The sequence below is a fragment of the Ranitomeya imitator genome, chromosome 4, assembly GCF_032444005.1.
Source record: "Ranitomeya imitator isolate aRanImi1 chromosome 4, aRanImi1.pri, whole genome shotgun sequence".
Lineage (NCBI taxonomy): Eukaryota > Metazoa > Chordata > Amphibia > Anura > Dendrobatidae > Ranitomeya > Ranitomeya imitator.
Window position 1 is genome coordinate 92,799,399 of NC_091285.1, and position 23,749 is coordinate 92,823,147.

The following is a 23,749-nucleotide window of genomic DNA, read 5'->3' on the forward strand; positions in this document are numbered from 1 at the left end:
TGGAATATTAACTTGGATTGAACCTTAGTAGATATATCTTCATTTTTGATCTACGCACATTTTGAAGGCACTGAACATTACCCCCATTACTATTTACATATACCTGTGTCACGCACTTTTGTACGATATTGATTGTACTTCACACATTGAGTACCTCTATATCTTTCATACATGGAATCAATCCACGATAGGTTAAATCAATTTTTTAACATTTCCAGATGTTCAGAATTTGTTTTAGTCTTTGCCTGATGAAGAGACGTATGTAGTCTCGAAAGCTTGCAATTTGTTACCATCTTTTCAGTTAGCCATTAAAAGGTATCAGCCACTCTCATTTCTAAATATTTGTTTATCTACTGGCTAACACGGTACCAAGATATATTTCTTTCCTGTATGAACATCTCCTAGCATTATTATGGTAACTGGGACATTTTCAAGTATGCATCTACTCTCAGATATTGAACATGCCCATTATGTATGCATTTTCGTTATGCATCTGTATTGGATATTAATATTTTATCACTGTGCTGTATGCACTAGGCACTTTACATAGGCTTAACTGAGGATATAGGAACTTAATACATATGTATATTTACCTGTGTGGTGGTAATATCACTTTGACCATACTTTTTTTTAATATTCCCCTTGTTTTGAATCTGTGCTGATCAAGTGGATTTATTTGAAATAATTTGCGACAATGTACTGATTAACTATCCCTCCTTATTATGATGTAAAATCTTTATAAGGGCAATTGTGTTGGAAGGGATGCTTTATATACCCTGGGAGTCTAGCACTCGTGTTACGGAACCCCACCACACCAAGAATATGTTGTGCAGTTATATGTATGAATAATAGGTTCCAGGTGAGATGCATGTCCCTAATGCATCAGCCAGCTCACAGGCTGCGCCCCTGGGCAGAGAGGACGAGATATTCCCCTTTTGACCTTCCCCACCTTTGCAATTCCCACAGTATCCCTCCAATGAAGGATCCTCAAGTAACTCCCTCTTAAATTCAGCTGGAGTGGCCCAAGAAATGTGTCTGGCTATGGGAATACGTGTAGGGCTGGGATGTCTTACCTGGGCCTCCTCTGAGTGTGATTCCGCCTCCACAGCTCGAGCTGGTCTCCGGGTGGTCACAGGATATGTCTCAGCCAGAGGGGCAACCGAGAAGGCAGACAAGATGGGCCCCAAGTCATTTCCCAGCAAGACGTCTGCAGGCAAATCCTCCATCAAGCCGACCTCAACAGGGCCATCCCCGACTCCCCAGTTCAGGTGAATCCTGGCAGTGGGCAGTCGATGTATGGCTCCCCCTGTTACATGGACTGCCACTGTCCGGTCCGTCTTCTCTTGGTCCCGGACGAGATGAGGCTTCACCAGGGTCAAAGTTGCCCCAAAATCTCTTAGTCCTTGCATACGTTTCCCATTAACCCACACGACCTGTCGATGCTGTTGTCGATTATCTGCCCAGGCTGCCTGCATGGGGTCTACTTCATGCAGCACTTCCTCCTTCTCTTCCACCCCCTGGTTAGTCGTAGCCCCCAATGCCGGGTCAGCTTCGCCTTGGTAGCAGTGTACAGTGGCACGGCAGAAGGTAGCTGTTCCTGCCTTTGGCCACTGGGTATGCTGAGTCCGGTTGGGACATTATCTTTGCAGGTGGCCCAGCTGATGGCAGATGTGGCATCGCACCCCAGGGGGACTGTGGTAGGCCGGGTTTTTAGCTGGTCTTCTATAATCTTCTGTGGTTTGGGGGCCTCCAGGTCCATGCGCGGACCCCTAGTGAACCTCTTTGATCCAGACAGCTGAGGCCTCCTGGCATCATGATGTTCATCGGCCAGACGAGCGGCCTCCTCAAGAGTCAGCCGCCTGTCCCGAAGCCATTCCTGTGTCTCAGGGGTTAGCCCATTAAAGAATCGTTCTCACAAGAAGAGCTGGAGGACGTCCTCCTTAGTGGTTGCTTGGCTCCCTTGTACCCACTGTAACAGTGACCGCCGTAATGCATTCAGCGTGGGTATCGGTTACTCATTTTATAAGGCCGCAGAATTTTGGCGGTATGCCTCTGGTGTCAGCGCATACCGGGCCAAGATCGCTTCTTTGATCCGCTCATAGTCCATACAGTCCTCATCAGGTACCGTGCGATAGGCGTCCGCTGCCCGGCCTGTCAGCTTGCTGGCCAAAATCTGAACCCATTCCTCCGGCTTCACTTGATGAATGGCACACTGCCGCTCAAAGTCCTGCAGAGTGCCATCAATGTCTTCCTCTGCCTCCCCAAACTGTCGGAAGGCATTATACTGGATCTTTTTGTGGCTTATTGTTGAAGGTACCTGGGCTGAGGCCAGAGCTCCCACTGCTTGCTGACTCTCCATCTTGGCCAGCTCCACTTTGGTCCGCTCTGCCAACTCCATCTTGGCTAGCTCTATCCTGGTCCGCTCGGCCATCTTTTCCTTCAGATCAGTCCGCACATCAGCCATCACCTCTCGTATGATCTCTACAGCAGGGTTTGGGCCATAGAACGCCAGTCTGTTCTTAACCTCCCTCTGGAATTCAGTCTCCTCCAGGTTCACATTAGGGGACGCTGCATTGTTGTGTTCCATGATGGCTGCTATCAAATCCGCTTTTGTTTTGTTGCTGGCGATTAACCCTCGAGCTTCCACCAGATCTTTTAATGTAGTCCTCTTTAACTTCTGTTAGTTGTTTTCCATTCAATCCTTTCCTCCTGTAGACTGGGTATCATATCCCGCTGTCTGCCACCAGTGTAACTGGGTCTGCCGTGCTGGAGTACCTCTTTCAGTACCACCCCATGTTTCAGGAGGTCCACTCTGCTTTGGCTGGAGTCGGAATGAAGGACGCTGGCTGGAATTCCTTAATTGCATGGGCGCATATAAAAGATCACTGCGTCTCCACATATTTCCAGTATGACAACACTATACTCACAGGACAGAGAATATATATCACACAGATACAGAGGGCGGGCCAATTGAAAAGCGGCAGGCCAGACATACATTACCATAACCGCAGGTGGCCGGAGCCAGCCAATATTTACAGTGGGAATTACAAAGGCGATGAAGGTCAAAAGAGGAATATCGTGTCTTCTCTGCCCAGGGGCGCAGCCTGTGGGCTGATGCATTAGGGACATGCATCTCACCTGGAACCTATTATACATACATATAACTGCACAACATATTATTGGTGTAGTGGGGTCCGTGACAGCACTCTCTTCATTAATTCTCCTTTTATATTGTGGTGATATGCTTATGTGTTAATAAAAATATATGTTTAAATTTGAAGTGGCATTAGCGTCCTTTACTTGTAGATTTGCCATAAGCATCACAGTTTACAAGAGTGGGAAAGAAAGGCATCAAATAAAAAGACAAAAGGATTTCTTTACAATTTTACTAAAAACATTACATGACTATAAAATGAAACATATTTGTAACAACTTGAATATACACTTTTACTGAATATATATATATATATATATATATATATATATACATATATATATATACACACAGACAAATAGAGAGTGAAAGAGATATGATGATGGCTCAGGCTGTCTACTATATGGCAGGTGGATCTGCAATATGACAGCATAGTTCATATGTCATGTCCACAAATGCACTGGAAATGACTGGCAGTAAGACAAATATAAGTACTTTCACATTGTTAGGGGCTAGCAGATAAATAGGTGGAGAGGGATATTGCCCAACAAACTGTACACTTGAGATGGATGCCACTCTATAGGCACACCGTTTCATCTGTTACCCATGCTAGATAAGTCTCCTTACTGTATGCCTCTGCATAGTGATAGTTTCACCTGACTATGATACCATACATACAGGTCCTTCTCAAAAAATTAGCATATAGTGTTAAATTTCATTATTTACCATAATGTAATGATTACAATTAAACTTTCATATATTATAGATTCATTATCCACCAACTGAAATTTGTCAGGTCTTTTATTGTTTTAATACTGATGATTTTGGCATACAACTCCTGATAACCCAAAATACCTGTCTCAATAAATTAGCATATCAAGAAAAGGTTCTCTAAACGACCTATTACCCTAATCTTCTGAATCAACTAATTAACTCTAAACACATGCAAAAGATACCTGAGGCTTTTATAAACTCCCTGCCTGGTTCATTACTCAAAACCCCCATCATGGGTAAAGGTACCGTCACACTTAGCGACACTGCAGCGATACCGACAACGATCCGGATCGCTGCAGCGTCGCTGTTTGGTCGCTGGAGAGCTGTCACACAGACAGCTCTCCAGCGACCAACGATCCCGAGGTCCCCGGTAACCAGGGTAAACATCGGGTAACTAAGCGCAGGGCCGCGCTTAGTAACCCGATGTTTACCCTGGTTACCAGCGTAAAAAAACAAACAGTACATACTTACATTCAGCTGTCTGTCCCTTGCCGTCTGCTTCCTGCACTGACTGCTGGCCGTAAAGTGAAAGTGAAAGCACAGCACAGCGGTGAGTCACACAGCGGTGACTCACCGCTGTGGCTGTGCTCTGCTTTCACTTTACGGCCAGCAGTCAGTGCAGGAACCAGACGGCAAGGGACAGACAGCTGAATGTAAGTATGTACTGTTTGTTTTTTTACGCTGGTAACCAGGGTAAACATCGGGTTACTAAGCGCGGCCCTGCGCTTAGTTACCCGATGTTTACCCTGGTTACCAGTGAAGACATCGCTGAATCGGTGTCACACACGCCGATTCAGCGATGTCTACGGGGAGTCCAGCGACGAAATAAAGTTCTGGACTTTCTTCCCCGACCAGCGATCTCCCAGCAGGGGCCTGATCGCTGCTGCCTGTCACACTGGACGATATCGCTAGCGAGGACGCTGCAACGTCACGGATCGCTAGCGATATCGTCTAGTGTGACAGTACCTTAAGACTAGCGACCTGACAGATGTCAAGAAGGCCATCATTGACACCCTCAAGCAAGAGGGTAAGACCCAGAAAGAAATTTCTCAACAAATAGGCTGTTCCCAGAGTGCTGTATCAAGGCACCTCAATGGTAAGTCTGTTGGAAGGAAACAATGTGGCAGAAAACGCTGTACAACGAGAAGAGGAGACCGGACCCTGAGGAAGATTGTGGAGAAGGACCGATTCCAGACCTTGGGGAACCTGAGGAAGCAGTGGACTGAGTCTGGTGTGGAAACATCCAGAGCCACCGTGCACAGGCGTGTGCAGGAAATGAGCTACAGGTGCCGCATTCCCCAGGTAAAGCCACTTTTGAACCATAAACAGCGGCAGAGGCGCCTGACCTGGGCTACAGAGAAGCAGCAATGGACTGTTGCTAAGTGGTCCCAAGTACTTTTTTCTGATGAAAGCAAATTTTGCATGTCATTCGGAAATCAAGGTGCCAGAGTCTGGAGGAAGACTGGGGAGAAGGAAATGCCAAAATGCCTGAAGTCCAGTGTCAAGTACCCACAGTCAGTGATGGTGTGGGGTGCCATGTCAGCTGCTGGTGTTGGTCCACTGTGTTTCATCAAGGGCAGGGTCAATGCAGCTAGCTATCAGGAGATTTTGGAGCACTTCATGCTTCCATCGGCTGAAATGCTTTATGGAGATGAAGATTTCATTTTTCAGCACGACCTGGCACCTGCTCACAGTGCCAAAACCACTGGTAAATGGTTTACTGACCATGGTATTACTGTGCTCAATTGGCCTGCCAACTCTCCTGACCTGAACCCCATAGAGAATCTGTGGGATATTGTGAAGAGAAAGTTGAGAGATGCAAGACCCAACACTCTGGATGAGCTTAAGGCCGCTATTGAAGCATCCTGGGCCTCCATAACATCTCAGCAGTGTCACAGGCTGATTGCCTCCATGCCACGCCGCATTGAAGCAGTCATTTCTGCCAAAGGATTCCCGACCAAGTATTGAGTGCATAACTGAACATTATTATTTGATGGTTTTTTTGTTTGTTATTAAAAAACACTTTTATTTGATTGGATGGGTGAAATATGCTAATTTATTGAGACAGGTTTTTTGGGTTATCAGGAGTTGTATGCCAAAATCATCAGTATTAAAACAATAAAAGACCTGACAAATTTCAGTTGGTGGATAATGAATCTATAATATATGAAAGTTTAATTGTAATCATTACATTATGGTAAATAATGAAATTTAACACTATATGCTAATTTTTTGAGAAGGACCTGTACAAACAAAAGGGGTCTCCTTTATTAATGAGCCTGGCCCTTCCCTGCAACGGTCTCCTTATCCTCACCACATGAGCTGTGTGTGCATGGGCAGATACCTCAGTGCAGTGCTGCTTTTGGGGTCAATTATTCTAAATCCTTGATGGTCCCCAATAGCAGTGAGTAGGGTCCGCTAGGATTCGCCATTATACATTTGGATCCGCTTTGCTACCATGACTCTGCTGTAAACAATGTGAACTGAGTCTTAATCACCTGATCTGCAATGTATGCTGATATTTCATGAAAATATACAAAGGCTAGTCACGGGAAGCCAAATGATTCTTCTCCAAATAATAATCTCAATGAACAAGAAAATTGGAAATCTGATTATACCGATGACTAACAGCATTATTTTTAAAGGGTATTTGTCCTCAAGATAATAAATGAGTCATATATTAGTTAATCAGAAATTAGAGCAGTAGCCAAAGTTTAGCAATTATTTACGTGACATCAGAAAGTGCAGCCATATTGGATGCCACCATTGAATTATTAGATCCTTATCAATATTTTACCACAATAAGATTTTTTTTTTGTAAATCAAAATCTTATCAAAAATTGAAAGTGAAACTGCCCTAATACTATTAACTTGAGCATGCGGACAAGAATGGCTGGGTATTAGTATAACTGTATCTGCCCGCAGCTATAGCACTGAAAGTCTAGGTCGCTTTCCTGTAATATACTAGTAAGATTAAATTTATATTTACAAAATTAGGAAATAAATAACGTTACTGAGAAAAACAAGTTATTTTTTCTGCGTATTCTTTTTTTAAACCTATCCGTATAATTGATTTTGTCCAAGCCTAAGTGAATTTGCCAAATGTAATTTATAAAGCTGCTCAGTAATATCCATTACAGAAAACACTGTTTTTGCTGATTTGATTATAAGTCAATCTGGAAATGCTCATATCTTAGTAGAAGAGGCAGTCCTGGCCAGAGTAAATTAATTACCTGTACAGCGGAACTTCTTACTCTTGATCTGGCTGATGCGCTTGTTGGCGAGCCGGCGTGGGCTGGTGCATCGGGTACCGCTGGTTTCTATTGGATTATCTTGCAGGTAATCAGCAAGCCACTTCAGATGGCAGTCACACACAAATGGGTTCTGCGCTAAATGTCTGGAGTGGAGACAAGAAATTGAATCAGGGGTGATTGGGTCTTGATTTTTATTATTTTTTATATTGTAAAGGAAAAACCTGAAGTGAATCTGAAATTTAATCTTTGTTAGAAATCTAAGACAGATTTCCAGTTTACACCACTATGGGTTGAGGCAATCTGAAGAGGTTTTCAATTCTGTGATTACATGAATGGCAAAACAGATTTCCAAATAAAACAATTATTAGCAGTTTGTGGGTGGTTTCCATGTGGATTGTGGTGCACAGTACAAGCCAGAATGTATGCGAAAAAAAAGTAAGTGTGGATAATCTGAACACAGATTATTAAAACATTAATAAAGTTCACAGTTAACATGCAGCTAAAATTGTGTTGTGTCACAAAGTGTTCAAAGCACAGAGTATAGGAACTTCCCATCTGTCCTTTCAAATGAACATAGCCAGTCAGTCAGGACTTAAGGTACCGTCACACTAGACGATATCGCTAGCGATCCGTGACGTTGCAGCGTCCTCGCTAGCGATATCGTCCAGTGTGACAGGCAGCAGCGATCAAGCCCCTGCTGTGCTGTCGCTGGTCGGGGAAGAAAGTCCAGAACTTTGTTTCGTCGCTGGACTCCCCGCAGACATCGCTGAATCGGCGTGTGTGACACCAATTCAGCGATGTCTTCGCTGGTAACCAGGGTAAACATCGGGTAACTAAGCGCAGGGCCGTGCTTAGTAACCCAATGTTTACCCTGGTTACCATCCTAAAAGTAAAAAAACAAACGCTACATACTTACCTACCGCTGTCTGTCCTCGGCGCTCTGCTTCTCTGGTCTGGCTGTGAGCACAGCGGCCGGAAAGCAGAGCGGTGACGTCACCGCTCTGCTTTCCGGCTGCCTGGCGCTCACAGCCAGACCAGAGAAGCAGAGCGCCGAGGACAGACAGCGGTAGGTAAGTATGTAGCGTTTGTTTTTTTACTTTTAGGATGGTAACCAGGGTAAACATCGGTTTACTAAGCGCGGCCCTGCGCTTAGTAACCCGATGTTTACCCTGGTTACCCGGGGACTTCGGGATCGTTGGTCGCTGGAGAGCGGTCTGTGTGACAGCTCTCCAGCGACCAAACAGCGACGCTGCAGCGATCCGGATTGTTGTCGGTATCGCTGCAGCGTCGCTAAGTGTGACGGTACCTTTAGGTGGCAGCTCTCAGGGGGCTTTAGGTGACGAACAATGTGCACAGAGAGAGTACACAGAAGCGGGGCAGGCGACACAGAAGCGGGGCAGGCGACACAGAAGCGGGGCAGGCGACAAAGAAGCGGGGCAGGCACCACGGATCTGTTGTGTATAAAGCATTACTTCACTAGAGCTGGTGAGAAGCCAGTATCAGCAAGTATCCTTTATTGGGTTGCAGCAATCCTGCAGGAGAGTATTAAGATAATGGATACTAGGTGAATTGGGAAAACTGTTATTGATTTATCCACCTTGAGACTGTGTATAGTCTAAGGATGGTACTTTTTAGATGGAGTGGTTTGGCATTGAGGGTTGGAGCGTGGAAGCTCTGAAATACATACAGCTCTGACAGAGAAGCCAGAGCACAACGCCTCTTGGGAAATGTAGTCTAGAGACACAGAGGGAATAAACAGAACATAAATAATAACAGACCACAAGAATGACTGCAGGGGCAGAAAAGAAGCTAAATAAAGAAATATAAAAGGTAACAGGGGAATATGGGGACTCATTACTTGGATAAACAGATAAACAGCTAGTAAACTAAGTATAGAACACATCATACATTTTCTATGTAAATATATTTCTAAAGATGATATTGACATGAAATTCTCACCAGATGTCGGTAACAATCCATTCAATCTACACAGGCAAACCAATCAAACCATATAGATCCATAACCAATCCCATCAGTATTTTTGCAACAACGTTGCAAAGGTCTTGAGAGGGCTGGTTTTACCCATCAGGAGATGTTTCTTTTGTGGCACCTTAGAAATTAAACACCTTTCTACAGGCAATCAGTTGAACCATTATTATTTTTCACCAAGTGGCAGGATTATTTTCTAATTACTGATAGGTTTCAGCTGGTATCATGACTTTCCAGGGCATTTTGCACCTCTCTTTCTTCATGTGTTCAATACTTTCTCCCTGTGTCATACACATAACTTAATTTATGGACAGCAATGGTTTGATATCTTTTTCTATGTCAAATAGATGGGTTTATACAGACATGCGGTGATAATTTCATATCAATAGTACCTTTAGGGTATGTTTCCACGTTCCATTTATGCAGCGCTTTGGGCACAGCTCCGCCCAAGCCGCTGCCGACTTTTGTACGCGTGGTGATTCCGCATGTGGTCATTGAACACATGCAGAATAACCGCATCCTATACATAGACTGTGTAATTTACCTTGCAGAGACTGAGTATCTCTGCAAGATAAAAATACATGCTGCAGTCTATAAAGACACACCACATGTGCGTATACGCAGGTCGGCCACTTCTTTCTTTGACCGCATAGTGGAGATTGAATTTCATAAAATAAATCTGGCCACTGGCCGCTGCGGATTGGATGCTGCAGCCTGACTGTGGAAACATACCCTTAGAAATATATTTACTTTGAAAATTGGTGAAGTGTTCAATACGTATTTCACCCACTTATATATACAGAGTAGGTTTAGGGACATTGGTGTTTGATTAGTAGGTGAACTCAAGAACTAAGAATATGACCCAGTTACTGCAGTACCTGAAAATACATGTGTGCCAATCATCAACATATAGATACAGTACAGACCAAAAGTTTGGACACACCTTCTCATTTAAAGATTTTTCTCATTTTCATGACTATGAAAATTGTACATTCACACTGAAAGTATAAAAACTATGAATTAACACATGTGGAATTGTATACTTAAAAAAGTGTGAAACAACTGAAAATATGTCTTATATTCTAGGTTCTTCACAGTAGCCACCTTTTGCTTTGATGACTGCTTTGCACACTCTTGGCATTCTCTTGATGAGTTTCAAGAGGTAGACACCAGGAATGGCCTTCCAACAATCTTGAAGGAGTTCCCAGAGATGCTTAACACTTGTTGGCCCTTTTGCCTTCACTATGCGGTCCAGCTCACCCCAAACCATCTCGATTGGGTTCTGGTGACTGTGGAGGCCAGGTCATCTGGCGTAGCACCCCATCACTCTCCTTCTTGGTCAAATAGCCCTTACACAACCTGGAGGTGTGTTTAGGGTCATTGTCCTGTTGAAAAATAAATGATGGTCCAACTAAAGGCAAACCGGATGGAATAGCATGCCACTGCAAGATGCTGTGGTAGCCATGCTGGTTCAGTATGCCTTCATTTTTGAATAAATCCCCAACAGTGTCACCAGCAAAGCACCCCCACACCATCACACCTCCTCCTCCATGCTTCACGGTGGGAACCAGGCATGTAGAGTCTGTCCATTCACCTTTTCAATGTCGCACAAAGACACCGTGGTTGGAACCAAAGATCTCAAATTTGGACACATCAGACCAAAGTACAGATTTCCACTGGTCTAATGTCCATTCCTTGTGTTCTTTAGCTCAAACAAGTCTCTTCTGCTTGTTGCCTGTCCTTAGCAATGGTTTCCTAGCAGCTATTTTACCATGAAGGCCTGCTGCCCAAAGTCTCCTCTTAACAGTTGTTGTAGAGAAGTGTCTGCTGCTAGAACTCTGTGTGGCATTGACCTGGTCTCTAATCTGAGCTGCTGTTAACCTGCGATTTCTGAGGCTGGTGACTCGGGTAAACTTATCCTCAGAAGCAGAGGTGACTCTTGGTCTTCTTATTTTTTTTATAGCGCTTGATGGGGATTGCCACTGCACTTGGGGACACTTTCAAAGTTTGCCCAATTTTTCGGACTGACTAAAATTCATAATTTAAAGTAATGATGGCCACTCGTTTTTCTTTTCTTACTTTTCTTGCCATAACACAAATTCTAACTGTCTATTCAGGAGGATTATCAGCTGTGTATCCACCGGACTTCTGCACAACACAACTGATGGTCCCAACCCCATTTATAAGGCAAGAAATCCCACTTATTAGATCTGACAGGGCACACCTGTGAAGTGAAAACCATTCCCAGTGACTACCTCTTGAAGCTCATCAAGAGAATGCCAAGAGTGTGCAAAGCAGTCATCAAAGCAAAAGGTGGCTACTTTGAAGAACCTAGAATATAAGACATAATTTCAGTTGTTTGACACTTTTTTGTTAAGTATATAATTCCACCAGTGTTAATTCATAGTTTTGATGCCTTCAGTGTGAATGTACAATTTTCATAGTCATGAAAATACAGAAAAATCTTTAAATGAGAAGGTGTGTCCAAACTTTTGGTCTGTACCAGCCTGTCTTAGCACTGGCAATGTGACATATTTTATTCTATCGTCTGTATGGTTGAAGGGGTTTTCTCAAAATAATTAGTGATGGCAAATCCCTATAAAATGCCTGTGTTTACTGATGGTGGTATAACAGTTAAGAAACCATTATACTTACACCATGTTCCAAATTATTATGCAAATTGGATTTAAGTGTCATAAAGATTTAATTGTTTTGGTTTTCATATAAACTCATGGATGGAATTGTGTCTCAGAGCTCAATGGATCACTGAAATCAATCTGAAACACATGTGATAATTAGTTTTCCATTAGATTCTAATTAAAGGAAAACTACTTAAAAATGATGTTCCACATTATTAAGCAGGCCACAGGTTTCAAGCAATATGGGAAATAAAAAGAATCTCTCTGCTGCTAAAAAGCGTTAAATAGTGCAATGCATTGGACAAGGTATGAAAACATTAGATATTTCACAAAAAATTAAGAGTGATCATCATACTGTTAAGAGATTTGTGACTGAAACAAGACACAGACAGTTCATGCAGATAAAGGCATAATGAGGAAGGTTTCTGCCAGACAAATTCATTGGATTAAGAGAGCAGCTGCCAAAATACCATTACAAAGCAGCAAACAGTTACTTGAAGCTCCAATTCACATACCATGGAGGAGAAGGAGGACAAAGGCACAGCTGTATGACCTCGGGTTGATAAAGCTGCACATACACCAGGGATTATGGGTGCCACTTCCAAAGAAAAAGAATCTGTATGTCCGTATAAAAGAAAATGGATTGGCACATACCGTTCACTTGCAACAAAATATTTTATTGTGACATCATCATACCAACAGCAGGCAGATAAAACAGTGGAGCAAATACAGACGGCAATAGTTTAATGCTTACATTGTGCTTCAACGACCTGTTGAATCGCAATATAAGCGTGAAAAGATCGTCATCTGTATTTGCTCCACTGTTTTATCTGCCTGCTGTTGGTATGATGGTGCCACAATAAAGGATTTTGCTGCACGGGACGGTATGTGCCAATCCACTTTCTTTTTTATGGACATACAGTTACTTGAAGCTGGTAGTGCCTCTGGAGTTCATCGAACCTCAAGGTGTAGGATCCTTCAAAGGCTTGCTGTGGTGCATAAACCTACTATTCGGCCATCCCTTAACAGTGTTCACAAGCAGAAACGGTTGACTTGGGCACAGACATACATGAAGACTAATTTTCAAACAGTCTTGTTTACTGATGAGTGTCGAGCAACCCTGGATGGTCCAGATGGATGGAGTAGTGGATGGTTGGTGGATAACCACCAAGTCCCAACAAGGCTGCGACATCAGCAAGGAGGTGGAGGAGTCATGTTTTGGCCGGAATCATGGGGAAACAGCTGGTAGGGCCCTTTAAGGTTCCTGAAGGTGTGAAAATGATCTCTGAAAATAATATAGAGTTTCTGACTGACAACTTTCTTCCATGGTATAAAAAGTAGAAATGTGCCTTCAGGAGCAAAATCATCTTCATGCATGACAATGCACCATCTCATGCTGCAAATAATACCTCTGAGTCATTTGGCTGCTATGGGCATAAAAGGAGATAAACTCATGGTGTGGCCACCATCTTCCCCTGACCTCAACCCTATAGAGAACCTTGGGAGTATCATTAAGCAAAAGATCTATGAGCGTGGGAGGCAGTTCACATCAAAACAGCAGCTCTGGGAGGCTATTCTAACTTCATGCAAAAAAATACAAGCAGAAACTCTCCAAAAACTCACAAGTTCAATGGATGCAAGAATTGTGAAGGTGATATCAAAGAAGGGGTCCTATGTTAACATGTAACTTGGCCTGTTAGGATGTTTTGGAGTTAAATAGCTTTTTTGTTCAGTGAATGTGACCTCCTAATGCTGCAAATTCCACAAATGAGCATTTTCAGTTCATTAAAACATATAAAATATTTAGAAATTCTACTGTGCCTAATAATTTGGAACAGTGCATTTTGAGGTTTTATTAATTTTGGAGATTATACGGTTATCATTGGGAGGTTTCTTCAATAAAATTTGATGTATAATCTAATGGGTGATGACTTTTATTAGACTGACTGCCATTTGCACCGACCATTTAGGAAAATCCGAGAAACATATGATTTGCATAATAATTTGGAACATGGTGTATATATAAAGGAGATGCTGTGCTCCTTCTTAATGCACAGTGGCATTCCTGGCTGATGCTAGTCAGTGATCTACAACACAGCCCAATTCACGTGGAGACCGCTACGCTCTAGTCCTGTAGTCGGAAGGATTTTGTTCCCTTTGTTATTTGGCTCGACTGGTGTCTCATAGGACAGACCTGCACTGATTATATTCTGCTTCTTCCTGCTGGCAGCAGGTAGGACATGCACATTATGTTTGTCTCCATATTAGACTCCAAGAGGCTTTCCTGAGGTCAAGTAATGGGAATCTGTTCTCTCCATTCCGAATGTCTTTAATGGAGCTGTTCAACCAATGTAAGTGCGTGTGTTGTTGCTAAATCTCCCAGAACATAAAATGGGACATTTCTGGAAGCTTTTTTGTAAATTAATCTTTATTGTGAATAACTATAAAATGTGAAATGTTCTAATACTTTCCACTTGAACTTAATTGAATTTATCATCAGTGCAACCTTCAATTGTAGACTATAAATAGGGTAGTACGCAATGCATGGCACTGAAAGCTTTTTCTTTGTTATCCACTTCTACTGGTAGTATATTTCAGAGCAAATAACTCTAATCTCAAAACACGCAACATGAAGATGTTTAGTGCAGTTCTGCTTAATTTGGCAAAAAAGAGTTACAATAAGATAATAAAAAAAACCTTTAAAAACATTTAGCACATGCATATTCCTCCAGAATTATTTATTGGCGATTATTAAAAAATGAACTGTAATAGAAGATAAAAATGTCAATATTTATTACAGAGAACATTTTTAAATCCACATATACTTACAGGGTTTGAATTGATTTTAGAGGTGCAAACAGACCCTTGCTGATAGTCTGGAGTTTGTTGTCATAGAGGGAGAGCAAATTTAAACTTTGTAGATCCTGAAATGTGTTTACCCGTAGGCAATTTATTTTATTAGCATTCAGCAGCCTGAAAAAAAAGGGCAAATTAAAAGCAAAAATAAATAATACTGTAAACCAAACACATATATTAGGCTTATGAGTGCCTCTAGATGCATATCTATGAATCTGTCTATCTCATATCCATCTGTCTATCTATCCATATATATATATATATATATATATATATATGTATATATATATATATATATATATATATATATATATATATATTTACACACACAATATTGCAAAAGTTTTCGGTTGGTGTAGAAAAAGCACTGCAAAGTAATAATCCTTTCAAAAAGTATTAATAGCTTATTTTTAGCAATTAGCGAAATGAGCGAACAGAAAAGCACTCTAAATGAAGTCAGTATCTGGTGTTACCACTACTGACATTCAAAACAGCAGCAATTCTCCTAGTTACACTAGTTCACATTTTTGAAGAAACTCAGCAGAGTGTTGTTCCAAATATCTTGGTGAACTAACCACAGATCTTCTGTGAATGTAGGCTTGCGTAAAACCTTCTGTCTCTTCACATAATCTGAGATCTCAATGTTGAGATCAGGACTCTGTGGGGCACATATCACTTTAACCCCCTAGTGACGATATAAGAGAATAGCATCCCCAAACAGGTGACAATACAGCAGCTTTCAGTTGTACACTATAGCTGACAACTTGCTGCATCAGCCACGATCAGTGTTGGTACAGACTGAAGTAGTTTAACTGCTTAACTGCTGCTGTCTATAATGACATCTAGATCCTTAGAGTGTTGCAGATCCCTCATTAACCCCATCAGCACCATGAGATCTTGATCGTGTGGTCCTGAAGCTTGTCATGGCAATTCATACCCAAATAATGGCATTAGAGTCTGCCGGCTACAGTGATCTGTTCAGAAGTTAGCGCTATTTAGACGGTAAAAATAAATTTCTCCATTCCTGTCATGCCATTTTGCATTAAACGGAAGGTACCGCGTTTGTAGATCATTAGTAAATCAATGTAATGTAGCATAACATGCTGTTATAACCAAGTTTTGATTGCATTTGAAACATATTTTGTGTGTTAAAGGAATTTAAAGAAGGCACTGGGGCTGACTTCTTGTTTCACAGCAGCATCACGACACTATCAGTGTCATAATATGGCACCCCATGGTCATAGGAGATAACACACAGTGAAATATGCACATCACCAAATGAGGGCTGGAAGACCTGGCCCTGATGAAGCCACCACTCGTGGGGACAAGCGTCGGGCATTTGTCCAGCCCTCATTAGATGACATGCATATTTCACTGATAGCACTATTGAATGCTCTATGTTTGTGGGAGAGGCATCAGCCATTCATTTGGCCCTTTTGACCTCACATTTATTTATGGCTCCTTTCATTTTGTCTGGGGCCCCTGTTATTTTCGTGGATGTTCTTTGGCTATCTGAAGTTTTCCACATCTAGCGTGTTCCCTGGTCACCTTCATGTTTACATCTGGGTTCATTTTGTGTTCACAGTTCTTTATATGCTGGGCATACCTCATTATGTATCTGATCTTGGACAAAGTTGTATTCATTGGCTAACATTGTCCTTTATGTGTTACAGCTATTCTTAGCTTTACATCTTTTGAATACAGGCATTTGCTGCCTGTGCATTTATATCCATGTGACACTCCCTGTTATGAATAGGTAATTCAGAACCACAATGGACCTTGAAGTTCAGAGCACACAAGTGACCTGACAAAAACCACAAAACATAGGACGAGCTCTGAGACGTGGAAACTCTGCTGACCGCAATCCCTAAACCTATCAAACCACACTAGAGGTAGCCGTGGATTGCGCCTAACGCTCCCTATGCAACTCGGCACAGCCTGAGAAACTAGCTAGTCCTGAAGATAGAAAAATAAGCCTACCTTGCCTCAGAGAAATTCCCCAAAGGAAAAGGCAGCCCCCCACATATAATGACTGTGAGTTAAGATGAAAATACAAACACAGAGATGAAATAGATTTAGCAAAGTGAGGCCTGACTTACTGAATAGACCGAGGATAGGAAAGATAGCTTTGCGGTCAACACAAAAACCTACAAACAACCACGCAGAGGGGCAAAAAGACCCTCCGCACCGACTAACGATACGGAGGTGCTCCCTCTGCGTCTCAGAGCTTCCAGCAAGCAAGCAAAACCAAAAAAGCAAGCTGGACAGAAAATATAGCAACAAAGTGACACAAGCAGAACTTAGCTTATGCTGAGCAGACTGGCCACAGGAACGATCCAGGAGGAAGCAAGACCAATACTAGAACATTGACTGGAGGCCAGGATCAAAGCACTAGGTGGAGTTAAATAGAGCAGCACCTAACGACTTAACCTCATCACCTGAGGAAGGAAACTCAGAAGCCGCAGTACTACTCGTGACCACAGGAAGGAGCTTGATCACAGAATTCACAACAGTACCCCCCCTTGAGGAGGGGTCACCGAACCCTCACCAGAGCCCCCAGGCCGACCAGGATGAGCCATATGAAAGGCACGAACAAGATCGGCAGCATGGACATCAGAGGCAAAGACCCAGGAATTATCTTCCTGACCATAACCCTTCCACTTAACCAGATACTGGAGTTTCCGTCTCGAAACACGAGAATCCAAAATCTTCTCCACTATATACTCCAACTCCCCCTCCACCAAAACCGGGGCAGGAGGATCAACAGGTGGAACCACAGGCGCCACGTATCTCCGCAACAATGACCTATGGAATACGTTATGGATGGAAAAAGAATCTGGAAGGGTCAAACGAAAAGACACAGGATTAAGAACCTCAGAAATCCTATACGGACCAATGAAACGAGGCTTAAACTTAGGAGAGGAAACCTTCATAGAAATATAATGAGATGACAACCAAACCAAATCCCCAACACGAAGTCGGGGACCCACACAGCGTCTGCGATTAGCGAAACGTTGAGCCTTCTCCTGGGACAAGGTCAAATTGTCCACTACATGAGTCCAAATCCGCTGCAACCTGTCCACCACAGTATCCACACCAGGACAGTCCGAAGACTCAACCTGCCCTGAAGAGAAACGAGGATGGAACCCAGAATTGCAGAAAAACGGTGAAACCAAGGTAGCCGAGCTGGCCCGATTATTAAGAGCGAACTCAGCCAACGGCAAAAAGGACACCCAATCATCCTGATCAGCAGAAACAAAACATCTCAGATATGTTTCCAAGGTCTGATTGGTTCGTTCAGTCTGGCCATTTGTCTGAGGATGGAAAGCCGAGGAAAAAGACAAATCAATGCCCATCCTAGCACAAAAGGCTCGCCAAAACCTCGAAACAAACTGGAAACCTCTGTCAAAAACGATGTTCTCTGGAATGCCATGTAAACGAACCACATGCTGGAAGAACAATGGCACCAAATCAGAGGAGGAAGGTAATTTAGACAAGGATACCAAATGGATCATCTTAGAGAAGCGATCACAAACTACCCAAATGACCGACATCTTTTGAGAGACGGGGAGATTATTATTATTATTATTATTTATTTATATAGCACCATTGATTCCATGGTGCTGTACATGAGAAGGGGTTACATACAAGTTACAAATATCACATACAGTAAACAAACTAACAATGACGGACTGATACAGAGGGGCGAGGACCCTGCCCTTGCGGGCTTACATTCTACAGGATTATGGGGAAGGAGACAGTAGGTTGAGGGTTGCAGGAGCTCCGGTGTTGGTGAGGCGGTAGCTCCGGTGTTGGTGAGGCGGTAGCTCCGGTGTTGATGAGGCGGTAGCTTCGTTGGTGGTGAGGCAGCAGCGGTGTCAGTGCAGGCTGTAGGCTTTCCTGAAGAGATGAGTTTTCAGGTTCCGTCTGAAGGATCCGACTGTGGTTGATAGTCGGACATGTTGGGGCACAGAATTCCAGAGGATGGGGGATATTCGGGAGAAGTCTTGGAGGCGATTGGATGAGGAGCGAATAAGTGTGGAGGAGAGAAGGAGGTCTTGGGAGGACCGGAGGTCACGTGAGGGAAGATATCGAGAGATTAGTTCAGAGATATATGGAGGAGACAGGTTGTGGATGGCTTTGTAGGTCAGTATTAGCAATTTGAACTGGGTACGCTGAGGGAATGGGAGCCAGTGAAGAGATTTGCAGAGGGGGGAAGCGGAGGAGTAGCGAGGAGAGAGATGGATTAGTTGGGCAGCAGAGTTAAGGATGGACTGGAGAGGTGCAAGGGTGTTAGCAGGGAGGCCACAGAAAAGGATGTTGCAGTAGTCAAGGCGGAAAATGATGAGGGCGTGCACAAGCATTTTAGTAGATTGGGGGTTGAGGAAAGGACGGATCCTGGAGATATTTTTGAGCTGGAGGCGACAGGAGGTGGAAAGAGCTTGGATGTGTGGTTTGAAGGACAGGGCAGAGTCGAAGGTTACTCCGAGGCAGCGGACTTCGGGTACAGGGGAAAGCATGATGTCATTGACTGCGATAGATAGGTCAAGTAAGGAAGATTTGTGGGATGGAGGAAAGATGATGAGTTCAGATTTGTCCACATTGAGTTTGAGGAAGCGAGAGGAGAAGAAGGAGGATGATATGGCTGATAGGCACTCTGGGATTCTGGACAGCAGAGCGGTGACGTCTGGGCCAGAGAGGTAGATCTGAGTGTCGTCAGCATAGAGGTGGTACTGGAATCCATGGGACTTTATGAGTTGTCCCAAGCCAAGTGTATAGATTGAGAAGAGTAGGGGTCCTAGAACAGAGCCTTGGGGGACTCCAACAGAGAGAGGGTGGGATGAGGAGGTAGTATGGGAGTGAGAGACGCTGAATGTGCGGTTGGAAAGGTACGAGGTGATCCAGGATAGGGCGAGGTCTTTGATGCCAAAGGAGGAGAGGATCTGTAGTAGGAGGCAGTGGTCAACTGTGTCGAAAGCAGAGGACAGGTCTAGAAGGAGGAGTACAGAGTATTGTCCAGTAGCTTTGGCGGTAAGTAGGTCATTAGTGATTTTGGTCAGGGCAGTCTCAGTTGAGTGATGGGGGCGGAAACCAGATTGTAGATTGTCGTACAACAAGTTAGATGAGAGGTGGGAGGAGAGTTCAGCATGGACGTGCTGCTCCAGGAGTTTGGAAGCAAATGGGAGCAGCGATATTGGGTGATAGCTGGACATGGCAGTTGGATCGAGGGTTGGCTTTTTAAGGATAGGCGTGATTGTGGCATGTTTGAACGCAGAGGGGAAGGTGCCAGAAGTTAGTGATAGGTTGAAGAGGTGGGTTAGGGATGGGATAAGTGTGGTGGTGAGGTTGGGGAGGAGGTGGGATGGGATGGGGTCGAGCGCACAGGTGGTGAGGTGGGATTTGGAGAGGAGACAATTAAGTCCCCCTTCAGTGATGTTGGATAGGGAGGTTATGGGGTTTGGGCATTGGTCTGGTATACAAAGGGGTTGTGGTGGTTGAACAATAAAGTCTTGCCTTGTCTGGTCGATCTTATTTTTAAAGTGTGTGGCAAAGTCCTCAGCAGAGATGAGGGAGGTTGGAGGGGGCAGTGGGGGGGCGGAGGAGGGAGTTAAATGTTTTGAATAACTGTTTGGGGTTGTGGGATAGGGAAGATACGAGAGTTGTGAAGTAGGCCTGTTTAGCAGAGGTGAGTGCAGATTTAAAAGCGAGTGTTGCTTGTTTGAATACAGTGAAGTCGTCTTGCGAGTGTGTTCTCTTCCAACGCCGCTCCGCAACCCTGGACACTTGCCTTAGCTTTTTGGTGGTGTTATTATGCCAAGGTTGTCTATTGATACGTCGCGCTCTGCCATGGATGAGAGGGGCAACCGTGTCAAAAGCTGATGCGAGAGTGGCATTGTAGAAAGCAGCAGCACTGTCTGTGTCGTGGAGTGAGGATATGGATGCCAGTGGTAGGATGGAGTCAGAGAGTGTGTGGGTGTCTAGGTGTGCAAGGTTTCTGCGTGGGTGCGCATGTTGCTGGATATGGATGATTGGTGAGGAGGACAGGGATGAGAAGGTGAGCAGATGGTGGTCGGATAGAGGGAGAGGGGAGGTGGTGAAGTTATCCGAAATAAAATCCATAGAGATATGTGTCCAAGGCCTCTTCGGGATCGGCAAGGGCAAAAGCAACCCACTGGCACGAGAACAGCAGGGCTTAGCCCGAGCACAAATCCCACAGGACTGCACAAAAGAACGCACATCCCGCGACAGAGACGGCCACCAAAAGGATCTAGCCACCAAATCTCTGGTACCAAAGATTCCAGGATGACCAGCCAACACCGAACAATGAACCTCAGAGATAACTTTATTCGTCCACCTATCAGGGACAAACAGTTTCTCTGCTGGGCAATGATCAGGTTTATTAGCCTGAAATTTTTGCAGCACCCGCCGCAAATTAGGGGAGATGGCAGACACAATTACTCCCTCTTTGAGAATACCCGCCGGCTCAGGCAAACCCGGAGAGTCGGGCACAAAACTCCTAGACAGGGCATCCGCCTTCACATTTTTAGAGCCCGGAAGGTACGAAACCACAAAGTCAAAACAGGAGAAAAACAGCGACCAACGAGCCTGTCTAGGATTCAACCGTTTGGCAGACTCGAGATAAGTCAAGTTCTTGTGATCAGTCAAGACCACCACGCGATGCTTAGCTCCTTCAAGCCAATGACGCCACTCCTCGAATGCCCATTTCATGGCCAGCAACTCTCGATTGCCAACATCATAATTTCGCTCAGCAGGCAAAAACTTCCTGGAAAAGAAGGCGCATGGCTTCATCACCGAGCAATCAGCACCTCTTTGCGACAAAACAGCCCCCGCTCCAATTTCAGAAGCATCAACCTCAACCTGGAACGGAAGCGAAACATCTGGTTGACACAACACAGGGGCAGAAGAAAAACGATGCTTTAACTCTTGAAAAGCTTCCACAGCAGCAGAAGACCAATTGACCACATCAGCACCCTTCTTGGTCAAATCGGTCAATGGTTTAGCAATACTAGAAAAATTACAGATGAAGCGACGATAAAAATTAGCAAAGCCAAGGAACTTTTGCAGACTCTTCAGAGATGTCGGCTGAGTCCAATCATAAATGGCCTGGACCTTAACAGGGTCCATCTCAATGGTAGAAGGGGAAAAAATGAACCCCAAAAATGAAACCTTCTGAACACCAAAGAGACACTTTGATCCCTTCACAAACAAAGAATTAGCACGCAAGACCTGGAACACCATTCTGACCTGCTTCACATGAGACTCCCAATCATCCGAGAAGACCAAAATATCATCCAAGTATACAATCAGGAATTTATCCAGGTACTCTCGGAAGATGTCATGCATAAAGGACTGAAATACTGATGGAGCATTGGCAAGTCCGAATGGCATAACTAGGTACTCAAAATGGCCCTCGGGGGTATTAAATGCAGTTTTCCATTCATCGCCCCGTTTAATACGCACAAGATTATATGCACCACGAAGATCTATCTAGGTGAACCAACTAGCCACCTTAATCCGAGCAAACAAATCAGATAGCAGCGGCAAGGGGTACTGAAATTTGACCGTGATTTTATTTAGAAGGCGGTAATCAATACAAGGTCTCAGCGAACCATCCTTCTTGGCCACAAAAAAGAACCCTGCTCCCAATGGCGATGACGACGGCCGAATATGACCCTTCTCCAAGGATTCTTTTACGTAACTCCGCATAGCGGCGTGCTCAGGTACAGATAAATTAAACAGTTGACCCTTAGGAAACTTACTACCAGGAATCAACTCGATAGCACAATCACAATCCCTATGCGGAGGTAGGGCATTGGACTTGGGCTCATCGAATACATCCCGGTAATCAGACAAGAACTCTGGGACCTCAGAAGGGGTGGATGATGAGATAGACAGAAATGGAACATCACCATGTACCCCCTGACAACCCCAGCTGGACACAGACATTGATTTCCAATCTAATACTGGGTTATGGACTTGTAGCCATGGCAACCCCAACACGACCACATCATGCAGATTTTGCAACACCAGAAAGCAAATATCCTCCTGGTGCGCAGGAGCCATGCACATGGTCAGCTGGGTCCAATACTGAGGCTTATTCTTGGCCAAAGGCGTAGCATCAATTCCTCTCAATGGAATAAGACACTGCAAGGGCTCCAAGACAAACCCACAGCGCCTAGCAAACTCCAAGTCCATCAAATTCAGGGCAGCGCCTGAATCCACAAATGCCATGACAGAATAGGAAGACAAAGAGCAGATCAAAGTAACGGACAAAAGAAATTTCGACTGTACAGTACCAATGGTGGCAGACTTAGCGAACCGCTTAGTGCGCTTAGGACAATCGGAGATAGCATGAGTGGAATCACCACAGTAAAAACACAGCCCATTCTGACGTCTGTGTTCTTGCCTTTCAGCTCTGGTCAAAGTCCTATCGCACAGCATAGGCTCAGGTTTATGCTCAGATAATACCGCCAAATGGTGCACAGATTTACGCTCACGCAAGCATCGACCGATCTGAATGGCCAAAGACATAGACTCATTCAGACCAGCAGGCATAGGAAATCCCACCATGACATCCTTAAGGGCTTCAGAGAGACCCTTTCTGAAGATTGCTGCCAAAGCACATTCATTCCATTGAGCGAGCACAGACCACTTTCTAAACTTCTGACAATAAATCTCTATCTCATCCTGACCCTGACACAGAGCCAGCAAATTTTTCTCTGCCTGATCCACTGAATTAGGTTCATCGTACAGTAATCCGAGCGCCAGAAAAAAAGCATCAATATTACATAATGCAGGATCTCCTGGCGCAAGGGAAAATGCCCAGTCTTGAGGGTCGCCACGTAATAAAGAAATAATGATCTTAACTTGTTGAACTGGGTCACCAGAGGAGCGAGGTTTCAACGCCAGAAACAGTTTGCAATTATTTTTGAAACTCAGAAATTTAGCTCTATCTCCAGAAAACAAATCAGGAATAGGAATTCTTGGTTCTAACATACAATTCTGAGCCACAAAGTCTTGAATATTTTGTACTCTTGCAGTGAGAAGATCCACACATGAAG

The 23,749-nt window shown here is 44.0% G+C and overlaps 1 protein-coding gene across 2 annotated transcripts in view; it reads right to left on the reverse strand.

The window, feature by feature from the left end:
* The window catches only part of SLIT3 (slit guidance ligand 3), a 1,020,157-nt gene that overhangs the window by 252,541 nt on the left and 743,867 nt on the right, over window positions 1-23,749 (reverse strand). For both annotated transcript variants that reach the window (XM_069763866.1, XM_069763867.1), the window contains 2 exons: window positions 14,640-14,783; window positions 7,162-7,325 (listed from right to left, as the gene is read on the reverse strand). In XM_069763866.1, the coding sequence (XP_069619967.1) occupies window positions 7,162-7,325; window positions 14,640-14,783 (308 nt within the window). The remainder of the gene's footprint in view (window positions 1-7,161; window positions 7,326-14,639; window positions 14,784-23,749) is intronic.